The sequence below is a fragment of the Passer domesticus genome, chromosome 17 (genome assembly GCF_036417665.1).
Source record: "Passer domesticus isolate bPasDom1 chromosome 17, bPasDom1.hap1, whole genome shotgun sequence".
NCBI classification, from domain to species: domain Eukaryota; kingdom Metazoa; phylum Chordata; class Aves; order Passeriformes; family Passeridae; genus Passer; species Passer domesticus.
This window is the reverse complement of record NC_087490.1, coordinates 3,342,540-3,365,208: the sequence shown is the minus strand read 5'-3', so window position 1 is coordinate 3,365,208 and position 22,669 is coordinate 3,342,540. Positions and strand designations below refer to the sequence as shown.

General features: G+C 40.5%; 1 protein-coding gene across 2 annotated transcripts in view; it reads right to left on the bottom strand.

Moving 5' to 3' along the window:
• SPPL3 (signal peptide peptidase like 3) overlaps positions 1-22,669 on the bottom strand; it is a 63,127-nt gene that overhangs the window by 21,941 nt on the left and 18,517 nt on the right. For both annotated transcript variants that reach the window (XM_064393064.1, XM_064393065.1), the window contains exon 2: positions 1,643-1,720. In XM_064393064.1, the coding sequence (XP_064249134.1) occupies positions 1,643-1,720 (78 nt within the window). The remainder of the gene's footprint in view (positions 1-1,642; positions 1,721-22,669) is intronic.

The window sequence follows — 22,669 nt, the reverse complement described above, 5'->3', positions numbered from 1 at the left end:
TCACCCACTGATCAAAGAGAATCAGTTTGTCCAAGTCCCCAACATAACTGTGGGTTTCAGCTCAGACACCTGCTAAAGAAACCACACATAGGAGATTAATTGGGAAAGTAATTTTAAAATTGTGGGATCCTATTTTGGTCTGTAACTCATATAATGGGGTCTTCAGGATACACACAAAGGCAAAAGACTAAAACAGGACATTTCCTCAATGGATTTGTATCCATCACCATCCCACTACTCCACCCAGTGAGCCAGATTGCTCTGGAGCTCACAGTCCTTGCTAGGTGAGTATTTTTAAATGTGAAGTACAGGACAAAATGCTAAGAGCATGTGTAGGTACCAATAGGAAGAGGATGGCAAACAGCAGGGGAAAACTTTGAAGGGCAAGGAGCTCCAAGAAAGACAAGGCAGTTGAAGTTCACACACTCCTGCTGTTTCATATCACACTATGTTTTCATAATTGAATTTTAATAAATGCTATTGCTTCTTGCAGCCAGATGCATAGATCCTTTTTACACAATAGCATAAATTCAAATGGTTAAAAATTTAATTAGTTCCTCAACTATATGCTAATCTGACTCAAAACTAGAAGAAAAAACAAAACAAATCCAACCTTTGATTACTTTTCTACTCTGATCATCTCTAGATTTTGTTTTCCTAAAGCCTTCTATTTTAATTTCACCAGCAGTGCTGTTACCTAATGTTTGCTAACAACAACACACAGCACTTGCAAAAAAATTGGCTCTTTCATTATATGACTTTATTAACTTACAGTAGTGATAGAAAACCTCTTATCCTAAAACAGCTGCAGCTTACATCATATGGATGAGCACAGCTATCAGCTATTTCAGGAATACTCACAGCAGTTCAGAGACTCTAGAGTGAGTACAAGGCCTTTTATCACAGAGCTGTGAAATGAAGCAATGTTCTTCAAGAAGCAGAAAGAAAACCATGCTGTATTTAAGTTTAAAAAAAATACTTTCATATTGTGATTATATTGTTTCAGTATGTCAGTAGGAGCCTCATTCCTTAGGTGCCATTACAGTAAAACAGACTGTATAATACAGCACGCAAGTCTAAAAGGATAATTGAGTTTTCTCTAAACTATACTCAAGTCTCCTAAAATGAGACTCAAACTCATGGTGCAGCAGTTCTCAGCTGCTTTGCTGGAACCCAGCACTGGCAGTGTTTCCCACTTCTCCATGAAGCTGTTGCTGGCACTGGAGCAGAGGGACCTGGGGATCGCTGTTCCACAGGACAGGTTTGAAATCACAGCAGAGCATCCACAACCTACCAGCACTGGCTAATGGACAGAAACTCTGCTGTCGAGAACATTACCTTCTACCTGTCTCAACAGTCCTTTTCTACTCTTTAAATTATGATTTTACAGAGCTGTCCTCAAGGACTGACTTTTAAGTCACCTTATATGTGCTTGTACCATGACAAACAATTACATCTTTCAGAAACCCCAGCTCACTATTATTTCTTCCTTTTCCATTTCCTTCTCAGAAACAAATAATTTTTATGTTGGCTATGTCTGACAAAGATACAATGAAGCAAAAAGGCATAAACTGTATTCAGTCACCTGCAATATTTTTACTTGAAAAATAAAAACTCTGCAGAACCTTAAAAAGAATCTTACCTGAAACTGCCGTAGACTATGAGGAGAATAGAAATCAGGAAGGTAGACACTTGACTGGAATCCACAAGGGAATATGCCCTGGAATTAGGAAAAAGAAGGCAGGTTTGTCATTGTGAGTGTCCATTTCTCCAGTGCCATTTGCTAATTCTTTTTCTTATTTTAATACAAATACAGAACCGGATGACAAATCATGGCAGCTCCCTCTGAAGTTCTTGTCTCATCTAGAACACAAAACCTGTAGCTTGTGAATTAACTTATTTTATTCAAGGCTGCAGCATGAAAAACCTACACAGCCAAAAAAGGACAACTCAAAAGCCCTGTGGTAATTTATTCTGAACTCACCAGATTCAAGGCTTTTTCCTGAAACCCACTAAAATTACTTCAATTGCAGCTACTGCAAAACCTGCACACAGTAACAGTGACCTGTTTTCCATAACACTTCTTACATCTTCAGAGTGGCAATATGGCAGTTAAGGCTCACTTAGCTGGGGGAAAACCCCAAACAAATGAAAAAAAACCCCAAACCAAAGCCCAAACTCACAACAAGCAGCAACACGCATTTATTAAACCACACACAATCACTTCCCTATGGCACCTTGCAGGTCACTCAGTGCAGGATTTCTGATGGACATTTCAGCAGGAAGCTTAAACCAGCTTCATGTGCTTGACTTCCCTAAGTAACACACCGTGTTTGGAGCATGGGAATATGAACAGCAGTGCAGCACAGACCCCTGTGCTGGCAGGGGCACAGCAAGGAGAGGCTCTGGAGTCACTCTGCAACTCCCAACAGCCTTTCCATAACTTGTGCTAAAGTCATGGAAAAGAACAAGAATAATACTCAATATTAATTGCATTAGTCTTATCCTACAAAAGACATAACTGAATATTTCTGAAACCAACAAAAAGCCTAATTTCAGCAAGGCTATGGATATGGAACAAAGATAATTGAATTACATGATTGTTCCAAATTAAGTACCACTGAGCAAATAAAAACTGAAGATACGAGACAGTTAAAGAAACACTCATCCCATTCCCAATTCAAAAGCCATTTAGAGATAATTGCCAAACCACTAGACACACAATTTAAAATATTTTTGTTTAATATATAAACACAAATGTGAATTTTCTACTACAGAAACTCAATATTAAACATCACTGACAAACAGACTGCCTCTTCTAGATGGAATTATATACTTGTGCAATAAGCTTTTAAGAAATTAGAAACTGCTTTGGTTAATTACCATTAATAACTTCCACATATCTCCACATTAAAAGTGAAAAACAGGTATCTTATTTGCTCATAACGTTGGCCAACACATAAAGATAATCTTAAGCTTTAAGCATTGTATTTTCTTTGTACGTAGGACCTTTAGTTCCCAGGCTGTGGAGGATTTTGTGAACAGGTGGCTAGCTAACAAAGGTCACACTGACATAATACTGTTAGTTAGGGATGAAGGAGACGAGGATAGGAGTCAGCAGTCAGTGTCCAAACCTGGCAAGGGCACTGTGCCCTTGGTGCAACATCAGGATGGGGGAGAGGATCGTTAGTTAGAAACATGAAGAAAATATGTAAACAGCTGCAGCATAGTAGCCTTAAGAATGATAAGGTAGGCGTAGTTAGCTGATAAGTAACTAACCAATAATGAGCTCACTTTTTGCAATATGTATTAGCCTCATTAACACCAATATAAATGTATGTGCCTATCAATAAAGTTTTGAGATTTGCTGATCACTCATATTGAGTGCTGCATTTCTTCCGCCGATTACCACAAATGGTGACCCCGGACGTTAAATCGGTAACGGCAACCACGGTGGATCGGTGAAGGAGTTCGGGTCCTACAGCAGCAAGGACGGCGAATAAGCACTGCTGAAAAAGCGAAAAGTGCCGCGCCCTGGGTGACCTTATAGAAGAGCCCGGCCGATACGTGCTGCCGAAACCTTGAAGGGCTGCAAAAACGTCGACGTTCTCAAAAATGGAAATGGAAATGGAAATGGAAAGGCAAGCAGCATATTATTTATTTACTTGCTTTTTAAAAAAGCGTCAGGTTAAGGACATAGACTTGCAGAAAGAGCTCCCACAGTTGTTAGCTTACGGGTGTGCACAAGGAGTTTCTCAAAATCCTTATACAGTACATGAATTAACAGAGTGGCGTAAGTTCGGGACCAGGAGGGCGACAGGGGCCGCGGGAGAGCCCGGGGCAGACGCGGCGGAGAGAACGCGTGTGGCAGTGGTGGCACGCTCGGTGCCGGCGGCGGTTACGCGCACCGCGGGTCCAGTAACGCGCACGGTGACAAAAACTCGCACGGCAGATGTCCGTAGGGAAAGAGCACAGATCGCGAGGGAAGTGCCAGCCAGGGCCGGGCCAGACAAGGCGAGATGCGGGGGCCGAATATGCGGCAGCAACAAGCGCAGTGCCAGTGGTAGCGGCGGCGGACGCGCACCAGTAACGCGAAACCCGAAAGCTGGAGCTGGGAGGGCTTTTTCACTTTTTGCAAGCGCACAAAAGCACAAGCGGTGCGGGACATGCTCCTGCTGGCTGTGGGTGTTGGCGCAGAGCCAGAGGGAACCAGCCCGAGCGGAGATCCAGGCACAGCGGAGCCCAAAGGAGATCGGGGCTGCGCGGGTCCGGGCGAGAGCGTTCCTTTCCGCACCCCCGGGATAGCACAGACTAAAGCGGTGCCGGGATAGCAGAGACAGGCACAAGCAGACATTCCTCAAAGCACCGCCCTGTCACAGCTGCCTAGCAACCACAGCAGACAGCCCATCGCAGCAATTCAAACAAGTGTCTGAGAAAAAACAGGTCAGGAATTTTCTTCAAGATCAGGATGGAAAACTTCTGAAAATTCACACAGTGCTTCATCCAGAAGTTATACGGGGCATTTTACCCAACTGTTCCACAGGCTTTACAGTTTGTTTACCAGTTTTTTTGGGTTTTTTTTGTAAATGTGTTTGCTTTTTTAAAAGTGTTAGAGTATTTCTGTTTGATTGCTTTAAGTTTGATGACTTCATTGCCTTTCCCTTACCTGAGGCAGGAACAACCTTTTAAGGGAACAGAATCTAAATAAACTTCCTAGTTTCTTTTTGGACTACATGTGAGAAGATTTAAACTGTAATATTTCTGTATACTATGGTCTTTATAGTCTTTGCTCTCTTCTATTCATTAAGAGATGGCATTAGATAAATGGATGTAAATGTGCTAATTGTTTTTGTACTGTCCTTATTTTAAGTGAAATGATTTGTGTTTGAAATTATCTGTCATCTTTCTCAGTTTTGTTTTAAAATATCTATGCAAACTGTCCAGCCTTACCAGCCTGTTATCTTTCAGTTAATAATTGTTGTCAATCAGTAAGAAATCTCAGTATAACAAAATGCCAGCTTAATTCATTTAAAAAAAAAAAAAAAAAAAAAAAAAAAAAAAAAAAAAAAAAAAAAAAAAAAAAAAAAGGGAAAAAGGGAACTGCTTCTATTGTAAAAAATTATTCCCAGGGAAACAAAATGTCGTGTAAAGATGAAAGTATTAGTAAAGATTTAATTACCCAAGGTGTCTTGGAAGACAAAGCATTTGGGATTTGGGAAAGGTCAATCAGACCCTGTTGTGGGGTCATCAGTCGATTCCCCAATGATTCAAAGTTTTAAGAATTATTTATATTAAGTTTATAACCTTTGTTATTTTCGGTTTTTGTAAGTAATGCTGATAGATAGTGATTGTTGTTAATACTAGATGAATACTTTGGGAAGGTTGTCTTAACCCCTTCAAGAACTTCTTGTTAGGGAGTTTTCAGATTTTTGTGATGAGAGTTGTTGTTGGTGTGTTGTTGTGGTGTTTGCAGCCGGCTTTCATGTGTTTTTCTATTTTTTTTTTGTGTGATCACCTGCAAGACACGTGTCTCTTCAGGATCCTGTCTTTTTATTTCCTAACTATTTAGATGTTTTTGAGGGTTTTTATCCAAATTGCCAGTTTTGTAGTTCTTTTAATTATTATTACAGGAATACTCCAGCAGAGAATTCAAGAAGTTTGCTGTGTTTGGAAAATCTCTGTCTTGACAGAAACTTCAGAAGGATTCAATTGTTTGATAGTTTAATTGGTTTGTAACCCTAAAGTTTCTTGTTTATAAGGATTGTTTTTAAAAGTCCTGTTTAAAAAGTATGTTAAGTGACACTCACCAATTAGAGTTTGGGCTCTGGCCAAGTTCTAACTCTATTTGGATGGAGTGATTGACAATCAACCCAGATGTTTTCTGCATCAAATAGTATTCAAGTCCTTTTGACTTGGCAATTTGACCATCTATGACGGCTGAGCCATTTTCAGAGGTGATTTGGAGAAACATGAATCCGGACATGATTTCTCCAATTCTCTGTCATTTTAAGGTTTATCAGCTGTCGCAGACTCTGGGATAAGAGTTCAGTGTTGTAGTGTTTGGTAATTTTCTGATTTTGTATGTGTTGTTGATTGTGTGTATTATCTGAATTTATTCCTAATTACTCTTATCTTAACATTTCTCTATGTAACATTGCAAAATGAAACCAGGACTCATTCTTCACCTCTAAGATTTTGAGAAAATTCTTCAGTCCTGCGGGGACGTGGGATTTGTTTGTGTTTTAACAGGTGCAAAATCCAGATGGATTTCAATGAAGAATGTGAAACTTTATCAAGAGCAAGAGAAACGTTGACCATTAAACAAGCAAAGAAGACAGACAGATACTGGACTGTGTGACGCAGGGCAGTGTCCGGAGACGAGACCTTAACCTCCCTATACAGCTGACAGTTTGGTGTGGAACTAAATACTTACTAGGTGCACTTACTCAGCAAAACAGAAAAACGGGGGAGGTGTGGGCCTTGGAATGGATATCTCCTCCACTTCAACAGCATAAAACCCTTCTTCAAAAAATTGAAATTTTGGCTGAGCTGCTCAAAAAGGGTCGTGAACGGACACTACAGATCATGGGAAAGGAGCCTGATCAGATACGGGTACCAATGAAGAAAGATACATTGACCTGGTACCTGTTAAACAGTATGGAATTACAAGAGGCACTGTTAGGAGCCGGAAGTGTGATCGCCACTGATGATATCCCCAATATACCGTTGAATTGGATAGGGCAATGGGGTTGGATTCAATGCCCAAAAAGGTCACAGAAACCCCTGTCGGATGCTGTAACAGCCTACACGGATGCAGGAAGAAAATCCAGAATTGCTGCAGTGACCTGGCAGGAAAAGGGACAATGGCACCATCAGATTCTCCAGGCCTCCGAGTTGGATACTTTACAAACGATGGAGTTATTGGCTGTTGTTTGGGCCATGATGCATTTTTCTGGGCCCCTCAATATTGTGACAGATTCTTTATATGTCGCTGGAGTATGCGAGCGAATAGAAGATGCCTCTATAAAAGAAGTTCAGAACAGGAGGTTACATGAGCTGTTTATACAGTTACAGAGGGCAATTAAGCTGAGGAAGTATCCTTTCTCTGTCATTCATATCAGAAGTCACAAGTGGGATATTGGTCTGGGAGAGGGTAATGCATGAGCAGATAAGCTAGTCTCAATCACACATGTGACTCCAATTCCCAGGCAGACTTTGGCCAGAGAGGCACACTCCATGTTTCACCAAAATGCAAAAGGCCTCCATAGAGAATTTCAAATATCTATGGAAGAGGCACAGGCAGTAGTCAAAGCCTGTCCCATATGTAGTCATCATAACGGGGGCTGCGGGTTAGGTCTAGGAGTTAACCCCAGAGGGCTGAATACAAATGAGACCTGGCAAATGGATGTCACACATGTTGCTGAGTTTGGAAGGATAAAGTATGTGCATGTTACTATAGACACCTACAGTCATTTTATATGGGCCACAGCACAAACTGGTGAGAAAGCAGGGCACGTGTAGCTGCTTTGCAGTAATGGGAGTGCCACGACATATTAAGACAGACAATGGGCCTGCCTACAGCAGCAAAAGAATAAAACAGTTCATGCAAATGTGGGGGATTGAACACGTGACAGGCATCCCTAATTCCCCGACAGGACAAGCGATTGTAGAAAGAGCTAATGGTACCTTGAAGAAATATCTAGGTAAATTCAAAGATATTAGAGAACCGCAAGAGAGGTTGCTAAAATGTCTATTTGTTTTAAATCACCTGTGTGTTTTTGGGGAAAGCAAAGTTCCTGCTGTAATTCGTCATTATGTAACAGAGAAAGATAGTGTGAAGCAGAACGTATGGGTAAAATATAGAGACCCCAAGACAGGACAATGGCAAGGTCCTGCTAAGGTATTATACTGGGGCCGCGGGTATCTTTGTGTTTCTACCCCTACAGGATCCTTGTGGGTACCTGCTAAATGGACCCGAGCAGCTGTGTTAGATGGAACCAGACCCCAGACAACTGAGCGAAGAGGACGGTCGGCGAGTGGAGGCAAAGCTGCTGGTCACCATTCGACTGATACTTCTCAAGCTGAAAGGACACTGTAGCTTTGCCATTGACCGAGCGATTGATCGGTGTCAATCTCTGGACAGTATACTAAGCCTCATTCCAGCACTTCATACGTTTTATCATAGAGGGCCTAAGAGATTAGCTTGTATTAAGTGTCAAAATACTCAGTGTGCTGCATGGATATTGTTCTTTTGCCAGGGGTATCAGCAGCAGGTGCCCATGCCATTTTAAACAAGCTAGGGTGCTGGCTTGCTAAACAAACTAATGCCACTTCTCTGGCACTTTCTAGCCTTTTGCTTGATGTTGATTCTATTTGCCATGCAACACTTCAGAATAGAGCTGCAATTGACTTCCTTTCACTGGCACAAGGCCATGGTTGTGAAGAATTTGAGGGCATGTGTTGCATGAACCTCTCTGATCATTCCCAGTCCATTCATTCCCAGCTCTCTGAGCTGCGAAGGTTAACTGGAAATTTACAAGTAGAATCGGGCTCTGGCATTGATGAATGGCTCAAATCATTAGGCTTGGGATCATGGTTGCGCTCTATTGTTAGAATTATCATTATAGTAGGCATTATAGCTTTGTTAGTAGTGTTAGTTTTGCCTTGTTTTTGCATGTGCTTACAGAACATAGTTCAAAGAATGATATCTGCTGCATTTAATCAGACTATGCTTGTGCAACAGAAAAACGGGGGAAGTGTGGAGGATTTTGTGAACAGGTGGCTAGCTAACAAAGGTCACACTGACATAATACTGTTAGTTAGGGATGAAGGAGACGAGGATAGGAGTCAGCAGTCAGTGTCCAAACCTGGCAAGGGCACTGTGCCCTTGGTGCAACATCAGGATGGGGGAGAGGATCGTTAGTTAGAAACATGAAGAAAATATGTAAACAGCTGCAGCATAGTAGCCTTAAGAATGATAAGGTAGGCGTAGTTAGCTGATAAGTAACTAACCAATAATGAGCTCACTTTTTGCAATATGTATTAGCCTCATTAACACCAATATAAATGTATGTGCCTATCAATAAAGTTTTGAGATTTGCTGATCACTCATATTGAGTGCTGCATTTCTTCCGCCGATTACCACACCAGGCTGTGGAATAGAGGCCTAAAAAGCATCCATGAAGATCAATATAGTGAATTGCAAATACATGCAACACAATAACTCAGCACTTACAACCAGTGCTCGTGTAAATGTTCAGGTTATACACAATATAGTTCACAGGCATTATTTTCATGCCATGGTTACTGCTAAGCTCACACCAAAGTAAAGAGCCTGAGGACAACCACACTGGGTTTATGTTTCTAGCTCTATTTCAGAGGGAAGCATTCCCTCATCCAGCCTTGCACAAAGGGAAAGGAAAGCTTTGTATTGTTTGGATTTGAGAATAAATAGGGGAACTCATCTATTAAAAGAATACTCAGAAATGCCACATCTATTAGAAAAATAAAACGAATGGAATTTCAGAATGGATTAAACATGGCCAGGGTTATGCTCTGAATTTTATTAACTTATGTTCATAAAACTTTATCTTCACAAATCGGCAAATACTTTTGAGATGAACAATGTTTTCTACATAATTCTTCATTCAATGACAACACTGGAGGCTACGTAATTAAAATGCCATTTTGTCATAATTTTAAACATTACTCAAAACAGCACTGTAAATGTCAGAAAGATTCATAAAACAGATAAAATAGAGATGATACATGGATCATGGATCAGCCCTGTGCATAATGCATCAGTTTTGTATTAAAGCTGAGAGCCCTCTGCTTTGATGAAGAAACTGAAGAAATGCAAAGCCATGCTAAACAATGACCTAGCACAGCCCAGCCCTGCTGACAGGCTGCAGTGTGCTCAGGACTGCAACCTGCTGATTCTGGGCAATGCAGAAATAAGAATTAAAGTCCTTCCATCCTGCACAAGTGAAGCGCAAGAGAGTAATTAAAAACTCATCACAGACCAGAGATGTTTCCTCACCACCCCCCATAGAGATCTTGTACCAGAACAACCTAAAAACTCAGTGTTGCTACCAGGATAATGGTCTGGGGAAATTCACTGATATTCCAGCAAACAGGGCCAGGGAGATACAGTCACACTTTCCTTCTTCCTCAGGCAGCTGGAAAAAAAATAAGGCAAAACACACAGAGTGTGACAGGCTGAACCAAGAGAGCAGCTCAGGCATGTCCAGATTCCATCCAAAGTTTCCAACACAAGTAACCCACAAGGAAACTTGAAGAATAATTTTACAATGCCAAAGTGAATCTCATTGAAATAAAACCTCACATCTTTTAAACATTAAATTTCTCTACATTATTTAAGGTATTGCACAAGACCTGAAACCAGAACTACTTCCTAAAATTCTAACCACTGACTGGATGGACAGTTCATTAAGAGACTAAAAATCCTTGATCCCAAATAAATACTTCCTAAGACATTAACCTAGGGTAGAGGTAATAAGCAAATGACTGTCACATGAAAGAATCAAAAAGTAAGATTGCTTCCAAGTTTTTAATATTATTCAAAATACCAGTGTCTTGCAAGCCAATTTGTAATTTTAACTGAAATTTAAATAACTTTCTACAAGCTCAGATTCCACATGCACATAACAGCATTCTCCTATGGGCATATTTCAAGTATGCAAGTTCATATGCTCTCACAGCCAAACAGCACCAGCACCATGCTCTTCTCAAATGGCACCAGCCAAGCCAGAACCCACACCAATGACAGTTTTCAGAAGCTGCAGTCACATTTAAGCAGCCTTCCACTGCACATATAAAAATGAAACCAGCTTCCTTCTAACAAGGTATTTCTGCAAAACTCTTCAATCTTGGAACAAGTAATGGAAACTTATGCACAGAAAATGCCTGTAACAAGCTTGTGCAGTTATCCTTTGACTTAAGCACTGATTTTAGATGCAATTGTCAGTACTTACAACATGACAACCTACAAAGCAAATATTAGTCTTCATCCTCAGCCTGAAAATTAGTATGGGTAAGGCCGTGCTAAAGGCTCTTTTGAAGACTGACTGCGGTGAGTTCACCTGCATGTCATGTTACAAGAACAACTCCCAACTCACTTCCAAACTCCAGCATATGTGCAGAACAGGCTCAAAACACAGAGACAACATGGGTTTTCCCAAGGAAGTACACTTTTCAGGATTCTTGCACTACCACACCTGAAATTCAACATCCACGTAGGAAAGCTGGTTTAAGAATTACTATTAATAAAGCTATCAGATTCTTACTTAGTTAAGTAACAAGTAACTAATTATTATAGCCTAGTACTCAATAAAACCAAGCACACCAGTGCCTTAAGACCATTTTCTCAGCCACCTACTGAGAGGTGACTGCCCATTGCTTCCTCTATAACCTGAGATCTCACCCTGAACCTGCATCTTTACACGGCTGAGATCAATTTTCATAAATTCTCTGCCATTAGGCATCCATTTCTGGCAGCTTCATGGGCAAGTGCTCACAACCCAGCCTGCTAAGGCATGCCAAGGCAGGGACACAGCAAGCACTGTTCCATAACATATTCAGTGTGTCCGCCCCGCAGCCTGACAGTGAGAGCATTGTCCAGACAACAATCCCAGAGAGCTGTCCAGCCTGGCACAGACTGCTCCATAGACCTTTACCTACAGAACAACTCCAGGGGTGCCCAGCCACTGGGACACACCACTGCTCCCAAGCAGCAACCATGCAAAACACACCACAGCACTGAGCTGCCATTCCCAGCAGCGCTCTCCCCTCTTCTGGGAAAAAATGAATAACTTCTGTATTCCCAAGGGAACAGAGACCCACTTCATTCCCAGCCAGGGAAGATGGTAACCAGCTAATCAAAGTTGCCACAACAACAGTAATGGTGCTACACTGAAGACACTTGGAAGCTCTTTTCTCTGAATCAGCAGCTGCAGGTCAAGCTCTTTGCCCCTGTCCCTCCAGGCACAAGCTCACCTGTCTTTGTGGACATTGACGCTCCCAGGTCTCTGCCATCTGACTATTAGTTTTCTATTATGTACCTTCTGGATTTTTTTTTTTCTTTTGCATTTCCACTCAAGAACATCACCCAGTCAATATAAGCACTGCTTTTCATGTTTCAGCTCTTCCTTATCACCAGAAGACAAGCAGCTTCTGGGTAACAGTCCTTCCTTCCAAACCTGCAGAAGGAAACCTCAGGCAAAGTCTGCTGATTCTTTTTGCCCTCTGTGTTGAGCAGTAAGAATCTACAACTTGCTTTGTTCAATGAAGACCCAAACTAGGAACCAGAGGTGTCTCCAGATGACAGTGCAGAGCACTCCCCTCTACACAACCCACCTGTCATGGGCAATCTGAAAGGAGCACACGCCAACACAGCCATCACAAAAGCAACTTCTCACCTTTTCCAATCACCTGTTCTTCTTCATCTCAACTAATTTCTGCATAACCATCTGTAAAATCACACACAAAACCAGACTGAGGAACCTGCCTCCCAGAATAATAAAGAAGAACAAATGGGAAAGTTTCTCAAGTGATTCAGACTCCTGATCTGGCCCATCTCTGGACATAAAATCAGACTTTTCAGTGGCAGCATTAGCTTAAGTACCCCAAAATTACTGCTCAAGATATTAGGGAAGTTTTATGTATTTGGAATAAAAACCCCTTTCTGTTTGCACAAGATGCCTACTAAATGTATGATAACAAAAATTCAGTCCATCGATGAGCAAGTACCACTCCCGACTTCCAGGTACAAGAGAAAATATTGTGAAGAATTCTGCCAAGGGGGCAATGAGAGGCCTGTGCCCTGAAGTTTCCATAGCAATGCAAACTAAAGACCTTGGACATGAATCATTCTTGTACAAAAGCTGCTGTAACAGCAGCAAGACAAATCTTCCCTGCATACTTACTGCACCCATACAAGAATGCAAATAATACAGCAACAAATAAATCACAATTACTTGGAAAGTGCAGCAGATGAACTCAGTTCACTAAAGCTCACATGAAGAGAGATTGCATTTCATCACTTTTTTTTTAATCAGTGATCAAAACATCCAAGAGTTCACAAGATTGAGGAAAACAAGACTATAAAAGGATGGTGAGCATATTAGATAGGCTCGAGTACGGACAGATTAAAATAGAAAGTTTTTGCTGTGTTTAATGGGACCAAATGTACAACTTGCAGACATCACAGAATCACAAAGTCACACTGGGAATGTAAGGAGATAATTTAATTCACTGATCTTACTCTGGGGCAAGACAATCAGTCATGACAGGTATTTACCCCATCTGTTGTTTAAAAAACTAACTGGTGAAAAATTAAGGGACTTTGTTGACATGTAATGTAAATATTTTTGATTTTTTTTGTCCACAATTTCTGTCCACAATTTTTCTCTTATACAAAAGTCCTTTTCAAAACTCATGGAGAGCTTTTCATACTGGCCACATCTGGGGTAAAGTGGATCCACACATGAATGGATATTTCCACTTGCATTGTTCAGTTTCTGAAGGATGTGGCTGCTTGAGAAGTGACCACATAAAAGTTCAAATATTCTTCAGCCCACATTAAATCCATGACTATTTACCCAATCAATATGGTACTCTTCACCTGCATTTCAAATACCAGCCTTATAATCAAATGTCCACTGTCTCCTCACAAGGTAAGTGACAATAATCCATGCCCAACATAAGGCGCATCCCAACTCTCTCCAAAAGAAAATTCCTCACAGGTAGGCACCTGCACTGGAAGAGTGATGAAGGGCACCTCCCTCTGCCTCTCCCTCCCTGCTCTGTACTCAGCATTCATTTTCAGACCTTGCTGAGGGCACACATTCAGAGTGAGGGTCCCATCTCACCTGCTGGGCAAAGGGAAACAGAAAAATCCCAACATAACACAAAAAAACCCCACCAAACCAAATCTGAACTATCAACTTCTGCTGGAAATCTGGTGTTCAATGTCAAAAATCAAGGATGGAGAAAATTTCCACTCCCCTCCCTCCAAGGGTTTCATGTATTTCAAAGCATTTTTAGTGTGTTTATTCCATCAGTGATTGTCTTAGCAACAGAAAAACAGAAAGTCAAGAAATAGCAGCTGGTAAACTTGAGGCAAGTTGAAGAGTGTTTCTGCACTTCCTCAGTCCCACACCACATTTTTAGAGCTATTAACTCCACACAGAAAACAACATTCACCCTCACACTGCTGCACTGACCCAATGACTGTGGCTTTTTTGGATCATGCAAGAATGTGCCATTCATGAGGAAAACACTTTCCTGAATCTACCTGCTTTGTAAGCTTTTAAAGCATTCTATTTTATTCCTTAAAAAGGGTGTGTGGTAACTCAGTGATTAGGGCAATTCATTGCTAAGAGCAATTCATTTCTGATGCTCATGTACCTGGCATTTGTGAGCTGCCACTGTAGAATTATTTATTAAGAGCACAAATCAAACTCAAGGACTCCAGAGCACAGTCCTAAGGCACATGAAAGAAGAGCACTGCCATGGACATGAAGATCAATTACAGCTAATTGCACAAATACTCATTTTGGCTGGGGGTGGACTCACTCCATAGGTAAAACCAATAGTACTTTTTTCCTTTACTGGATTCCAGGTCAAGGGTATGACTAAAGAGCCTCTTTCAGCCGCCTTGCCTGTCTAAGATGTATACATATTTAAGAGCCTCCATTAGGCCTGCTGCCAAAGCAAAGTTAAATCTGAGTGTAACAGTTAAAGGTATAATTTTAAGTGTGAAGTCATGGCACCTACAGCTGTAAACATATCTCAACACTATTCCATTCTTTAGTGTGATTCATAGGAAAAGCAAGCAAATTGCTATGGCTTTGCTACTGTTAAAGGAATAGCTTCTTTTCTAAAGTAAGTTTACAATTTCATCTCATTGTCACATGCAGATCTCACTGTCATGCTAAGTATGAGTAATTCATGGAAACATGGGTTATGTCAGAAAATAAAACAAGTCTAAAGTGAAACAAAACAAAACAACGAGGAAAGAGTAATATGAAACGGCCCACTAAAACCAGACTTTTGTACACAGACTCTGTTAGGGCTCAGGCAGGCATTTCAAACTGGAACCAGAGAACAATTCTGCTGTTTACCAGGCAGAGGTCCCAGAACAACATTTTCACACTATTAAATACCATACATATATGTATTTTTTTCTACCCATACAATTTTAAATCCCAAGCACCTCTTCTATCCTTTCCAGAAAACTGTTTTCCTAAATTATCTCTGCAAAACCAAATTCTAAGCTCCCAACTAAATTGCTAAGAGCAAACACTCCTCTGAGCTCACTTTGAGAGGAAATTGAAATATCCAGTAAGGCATCAGGAGACACAAAAAACTATTTTCTGTTAAAAACATTCTCAGAGCTACTCCTTTGGTTCACCCGACTGTTTGCCAACAGAACAAAGAATAACATGTTTCACAGTTTTTAGGAATTACAGCCACTGGAAGATTTCCAGATTTCACATTCAGCTTGGAGCACTCATTTCCTTGCAGGAATGGGAGCACAACTTCCAGTGCCTGCATGGAAGCACAACAAGACTTTAATCACTCAAAGCAGCATTATTCCAAACCAACACAGGATAGTGCTCATGTACCTCAAAAATATGTTCAGCTCCTCATGTCCCCAGAGCTCAGGTGGAACCACAGTCAACAGGATATTTGGGAGCAAAATTTGCAATCAGTGGTTAATGGAGAAAAATTAACCAGTACAGCTTCAAGTAAGTTGTACTGGACACACATATCTGAGTATGAAGTAGCCTGAACTAAAATAAATATCCAAAAATCATACGGATTGTCTTTGACATTGTTGTCACAGAAAACACTGGCTTTTTTATTCCACACTGGAATGGGAGCCTGGACACATAATTTTTATCTCTTACCTTAACACACACACACACACACACAATACTTTTTTGACATTCCTTATGTAATTGAGGAGGGTTGGTTGGTTGATTTAGGTCAAGAGTTTTGCTCTAAACTTGACAAATGAAAAAAGATCTGTGAACCCTCCCTCCTTTCTTTCTCAAAGAAAGAAAAAACAAGCAGTCATGAAAAGCAGAGCATGCTTTTGCTGCCAAATATATGTAACCACCAGCCAAGGAATCCTCTCCAGGAGCAAGATTTTGAAATTGTATCACCAGGATTTTGAAAATATGAAAAGTACATCTATACAATGATGTCTGCAATAGGGGACTTCCACTGAAGGAGGAGTATAATTTCAATGGGTTAAACTGAACAATAATACGTGGAAAAACACATTTGGTATCAATATACAGAGCCCGTCAGTAGCAAATGTTTTACTTGATTTTGTACTTTAATTGTGTCGTGTTTATTTTAATTGAGCTGTAGCAGATTAGGCAACTTTTTCTACAACACTGGCATCCTACTGCAAACCAGCCCCAGCAAACTTCTGAGCCAAGGCACAGCCCTGACTCTGTTTCCTAAAACTATTGTTACTTTTATCCCTCCTTGACAACTAAATCTGAAGGACTCCAGCTTATGATAGGATTTGCCTATGGTGGTTTGAAAATGGAAAGCTTGAGGCAAGGAAAGCCTAACAGGCTCCACTGCAAATTGTACCAACTTCAGTTTGCTCACCTCTGACTTCAGGGGCGTTAAGAGTTCTGCAAACAAAACCTGCTTTTTCAAAAACTTGCCACTACAATTAGCTTGGGTTTTCATACTAAAACTTATTCATGGACAGGAGAAAAAGAAAGAAGTAGAAAAAATCATCACAGCCCCGTTTTTGTGAAGCAAGTTTTCATTCAGGCCAGCAGCTGCACAATCAGCAGGTGTGACACAAAGAGGAAAGGAGCCAAGATGTGGCCATGAACAAGGTGGGACTAAAATCCTTTTGGGAACAGCTTACAGTTAGATCTCACTAAGCACATTGTAATACACACGCCTCTAATCCAAGCTTTGCTGGAGCTCATGTAAATTAAACAAAACTAACCTTCCATGGAGAAGTAAGCACTGCTTTAATTAAGTTAATTTTCAAAACAGACCATAAATACTGTAGTTGCTGCAATATATGATAGCATTTTATAATATTGTGTGCTATTTCAGTCCTTTCACATTTGGTTTTCACTAGTAAACTGCAGACAACTTTGCTCCACCACAGTACAACACCTCGAGGCAATTCACTAACAATAAACCCCAGCATCAACAACAAACAGGGGATTCAGTGAGGTGCAAGAAGCAGCCATACTGCATTTGCAAGGGCCAAACTATCAGCTTGTTTAAAAGATGTATAGGAGGAGAAAAAATATAAAACCCATCTGCTGAACTAATTAAAGAAACTGTATTGTCTTTAACTGCCTTCATAGATAATCGCTTTACAAAAGACTTCAGTTTACTGCAGAGGGTGGATTCAAATTTTGCTGTAATACCATAAAAACTGCCAAACAGAAGTATGAACACAAGGCTTTTGTGGAAGAATTAAAATCAGCAAATATCAGAACAAGATGTAAATACATATAACTATGACAATGCACATAAATGTATCTATGAGACATCTGACAAAGCAAGAGAGCTGCAGCTCAGCCACAAGAAAGAACTGACCACACAGGGAGACTTTCCTCATCCAGAAAACTGTTTCACCTTCCACAAATAATCAAGAGGAGGACTGGAAGGAGGGAGAAGAGAGGAGGTCAAATCAAGATCTGTTACACACAATCCTCTCTTGCCAGAGCCACAAGTATATTTCTTTATGTAAATTTTCAGATTCCAACAGACCAGTGAACTCTGCAAAGGTCAGTCCAATATTTAGCCTACTCCAAAGACTTGCTGAAACAGCTCTTTTATCTAAATTACCACTTTCGACTGTATGAATTTTCAAAAAATAGCCCTTTTTACATCAGGAAAAAAGGCAAATCAAGGGTGTGGTTACCGTAATTAAAGTTTACAAAGTACCACTGTGCAAGCTGTCTACAGTTTTATGCTAGACAGCCTAATCACGATCCAAATAACATCGTGTTTCAGAAAGGGCCACTTGGAAATGCCAGTGGTTACCCTTGGCACAGGAAAGCTTTCTGCAATTTTGATGGCTAAGACTTCTTTGGATTATAAAGGTATCAATTTATATCCCAGTCATACATGCAACCTGGAGTTTTCAATCACTTGGTGGTAAAGCTCTGCATTACACAGAAGGTTGCTCGGTGCTGGGTTTCATTTTATGGCACTTGTTCTAATTACAGGAAAAAAATAAAAACTTCCCTGGAATCTTCACCCCAGGCTCCCATCTATGTTTTGATCTCTGTAAGTATTTTTATACTTAACAGAGAAGAGCATTAGAATGACTATAATCACATAAAACAGGAGGATGCTCCCTACCTCCAGTTTACAGTAAAACACATTTCCCTTGCAGAGCGAGTCCCAGCCTCTCCCACAGGAATCCCCATGCCTGAAGTGGCACAGAGATGCTGCTGAGCCAGCAGCTCTGCTGCCAGCCCAGCCTGGGCCCAGCCCTGGCACCCGGGCTCAGGGGTGCTGCTCCTGCAGACGCCTGCTGGCACCGCAGTGCCAACGCGGACAGCAATTCCTCTCATGACTCAACACTGTTAACACAGCTGCCACACCACGAGTTCCACACTCAGCCAACAGATCTCGGAGGACCTTGTGCTGGAAGCTGATAAAACATGGGAGTTTCTGTCATTTGGAGTTAAATATTTGTCCCAGTCCTCACTGCTGCTCCATCTGGAGCTGGAAGACAGCGGTGAGCAAATATCTCCTATGTGTCTCACAATTAAGAGATTCATCTTTGGAAGTTATTGACAAGCAATTAATGGACCACCTCTGACAGTGTGTTGTGTAACAGTGTCTACATGCACAATAAATTATGTTTTCACTTAAGGAAAAATAAACAGAATCAAATCCAACCTCTCTCAAATAGTCAGAGAACATCAAAACAAGCTCATAAAATTGGACATAGCCTTACTTTTGAGTATTTTCCAACCGACACTTGGACTTTAGCTTTTTCTAAATTTAGAAAATAGGGATAGGAAGACTTCAGCTCTACACTTGCTCAAGTCAAGAACTCCAAGAAGCTACTTGGGCCTGTAATAGACCCAAAGCTCTGAAAGAGTATCAGGTTCCTTTGGCAGACGCAGGCACAGAAATGAACCGGTCTATTTTCCAAACAGACAAACATGATCAAAAGGCACAAAAAGTAGAAAACAGAAAGTATTATCATTATTCCTGATAATACAAGAAAAAAGTGCTGTTGGGGCAAAAAATGAGCTTCAAGTGGGTGAAGGAACTATCAGCAATGAATCCAGGAGATGTAAGGTATGTTTCCTTTCTTCCTTGAAGCAGAAGCACTGACTGAAACACGCTTACTACTGTGCTATGTAAGTGAAAAGCCAAGGAGTTAAAAAGAAAAACCAACAAAACAGCAACAAAAGCAAAAAAAACCAAACCTTCCACGGAGCCAGAACGAAAAGCCTGAAGTAAAATCTCACACCTGTAGTATTGTAATGACAATATTTCATAGTTCCAGTACTTTATTTTTCAAGAATAATGCACCGCTAATCACAAAACCAAAAATAAAATTCTAAAATAAAAAAACAACATAATGTGCTTTTTGAATAGCAAATGCAAGGCAATTTCTTTACAAATACTATACTCCTTTAAACAGAAAATAAATTAGGACCTACACAAGCAATATGTCAAAGAGCAGCTTTTCACTACTGAATGGATCCCTCCCAGAGAGAATGCACTAAGACGAATTTGAACACACCACAATTCCATGCTTAGTTCAGTTACTACTGAGGCGGTACAAAGGGGGAAATTAAGTTTAAAACTGGGAATTTCCTCCTGTTCTGATGCAACTCACACCTTCAAGCACAGGACACACTCCACAAAGTCTCTCAATGGGAAGAAATCACTATTTTACTTAGCACAGAAGGACAACCCAAACAAGTAAATGTGTGTTTATTCGAGGAAGAAAATTTCTGAGCATTAAGCACCAAATGAGACTACACACAAATACAGCCAACCAATGTAGATATCTGTGCCAAAGGCTGGGTGACTCAGGGTATCACAAAGCAGGAAACAGAATTTCAGCTTCAATTGTTTGCATGGCACTAAATGCACATAAACAGACTCTAATGCAATTACCTTGTTAAAACTACATATGATTTACTACAGAAGTCAATTAGGGTTTTCCATTCTGAGCATTATGATTTCCCCATAGTAGTGAACCTATTAATGCCAGTAGTTTGGACAGACACTTTTTTTTCCCTGAGGTGGTCTCTCAATCTTCATTTTTTTTGAGTCATGTGGTGTAAGAGCACACAATCCATCCAGCACAGAAGGGAGAGAGGACTGCTGAGGGGGAAGGCAGGCTCAGCTAAGACTTTAGTTTCAGTGCGAGCAGAATTATTAGCCTGTCACTGGGATGAGTGCAGAGAAGAGTTTCTAAGATGACTCGGAGAGATAGGAAGTGAGTTTATTTAGTCTAGAAAAATACACAGTAAGGGGAGAAGCTCACAGGCAAAAGGAAACACCAAGTGGAAGAACTATGAGAATAAAACAACCTAAAATTGTGTTACAATAGGGGAACCCACACTCTTTCCCAACACCAAACTGTAAACTGATCCAATTTCCCCCTCAAATCCAATTTCTTTTTCCAATTAACATCTCTATAGTCACAGGAACACTAGTGACAACACAAGAAGTGGCAGTTCTTCTAAGTTTCCCCCACTGTGCTTTTTTGGGGGAGGGGACACCAAAACCCAAAGAGCACAAAAACCAAGTGGACCAGTTCCAAATGTACTACCCAGTATGCTCTTTTCAGTCTTGAGAAACAAGAAAAAGAAGGAGAACATGTCCTACTGCTCTTTTGTACTCACTTATTCTAAACAGCGGAGGTTTAATTAAATGATAATGTTCAGAGATTATTAGAGGCATCTCACATGCTGGGCTGGGCCTCCAAACGCTGAAATGCTTATTAACAGCAAATTTTCTTAACAGCAGCTGTCATGTCCTCAATATTGCACCACAAAAACCTTTTGGACAAACTGAAGTACAGGAGTCTTCATGTACAGAACCAAATTAAATCTCTGTTTGACCAGCATCAAATTACAGCAACTTGAAAACTGAACTAGTTTCATCAGAGATATTGTCATTTCATTATGTATCATTCTCCTTCCACAAACACAGAACTGAAATGTACACCCCACATGCAGCATCAGACAACACTCAGGGTGAGTCTGTAATATTCTGCAAGCCCAGGGATAGCCAGGCTTGAAAGCTACTAGAAATCCCAAACAAAACCAAAATACTATTTTTACTGGACAAAATGTTTGCCTTTTAAAAAGCAAATTTCTACGTAAAGGCATTGAGGTAACATTACACAGGAAAGTAAATTCTCTCCTCTTTCAAGTCATCCACTAATCTGCACCAGTCATTCTAAATACACATCTCACTTCATTAATTCAAGCTGTACTCCTTTAACGGGAGAAACTGCAATACAGAAGAGCAGAGATCCAGTTCTAAAAACAAGTTTTTCCCTCAATATTCATTAAGTGTCACAGCAGAGTCAGATTACATCTTTACCAGCATAAACTGAGCCCAGACAAAACGCCAGTCCAGCCCTGACAGGAGCAGCCACACCAGATTTTTCAGGAGTTAGTAAAGATTATTACACTTCCAGCCACATGGACAGAAAGGAAAGCACATAAATGCAAGCCAGGTTAACTTCTGTTCTTTCCATCTTTAACAGGACTGCTTTGATAAGAGCCAACAGACACTTCAGTATGAATTCATGAATTCTGAACCCACAGAAGCAATGGCCTCCCATTTTGACATTAACTTAAAATAACTTCCCCAAGGATTAGGGAATTAACAGCTCAATTCTTTTAGGAAAAACACAGAACTGCTGAGCTCAATAGGGATGTCCATGCAGCAGCAGGCTCACAACAACTTAATATATGCCTGGCATCCAGGAGCTACTATAAAACAAACACGATGTGGTTTTGAACACAGGCTGCTGATGCCATAGTAGAAGACTCAGCTTTCCAGGAAATTTTACATGCTGGAAGCCTAAATGCTGATCCTTCACCATCTGTTTCAATTCACATTTTCATGTAATGTATGGAGTGAGTAACAAAACATAAATCAAAGTAAGTGACCGGATTTAAACACTTCAAATAAACAAAACAGTCTTTCCAACTTGGCAACAGCCTCCCACTATCAACATTCAAACAAGTGAAATCAAACTGTATTTGTGGGGAGGAACAATCTCTTATCACACCAACAAATACACAGCTAGAGAGACAGAAACCTTTCAGCATGTACACATGAGAGTTTTGATATCCTCAAGGGATACATAAAACACCTATGTACCATTAGTTTGAAAAATTGCCTCCCACCAGAAGGAGATTTACCATTTTATCAACAATATTAGAAAACTAGAATAGTTTTTCAAACTAACATTTGAAAATCTGAAGTTTTCTTCTTAAGGAAAAGAATATAGAGCTACGGACATTCAAAATGTACTGAGAAAATAAAAAGGGGAGGTCACCGTTCTCTAAGCAGCACCTGGAAACTGCTCTGGGAGAAAAACAACCCTGAGCTGGAAATGCAATGTTTCAGCAATCAATATTTTCATAACACA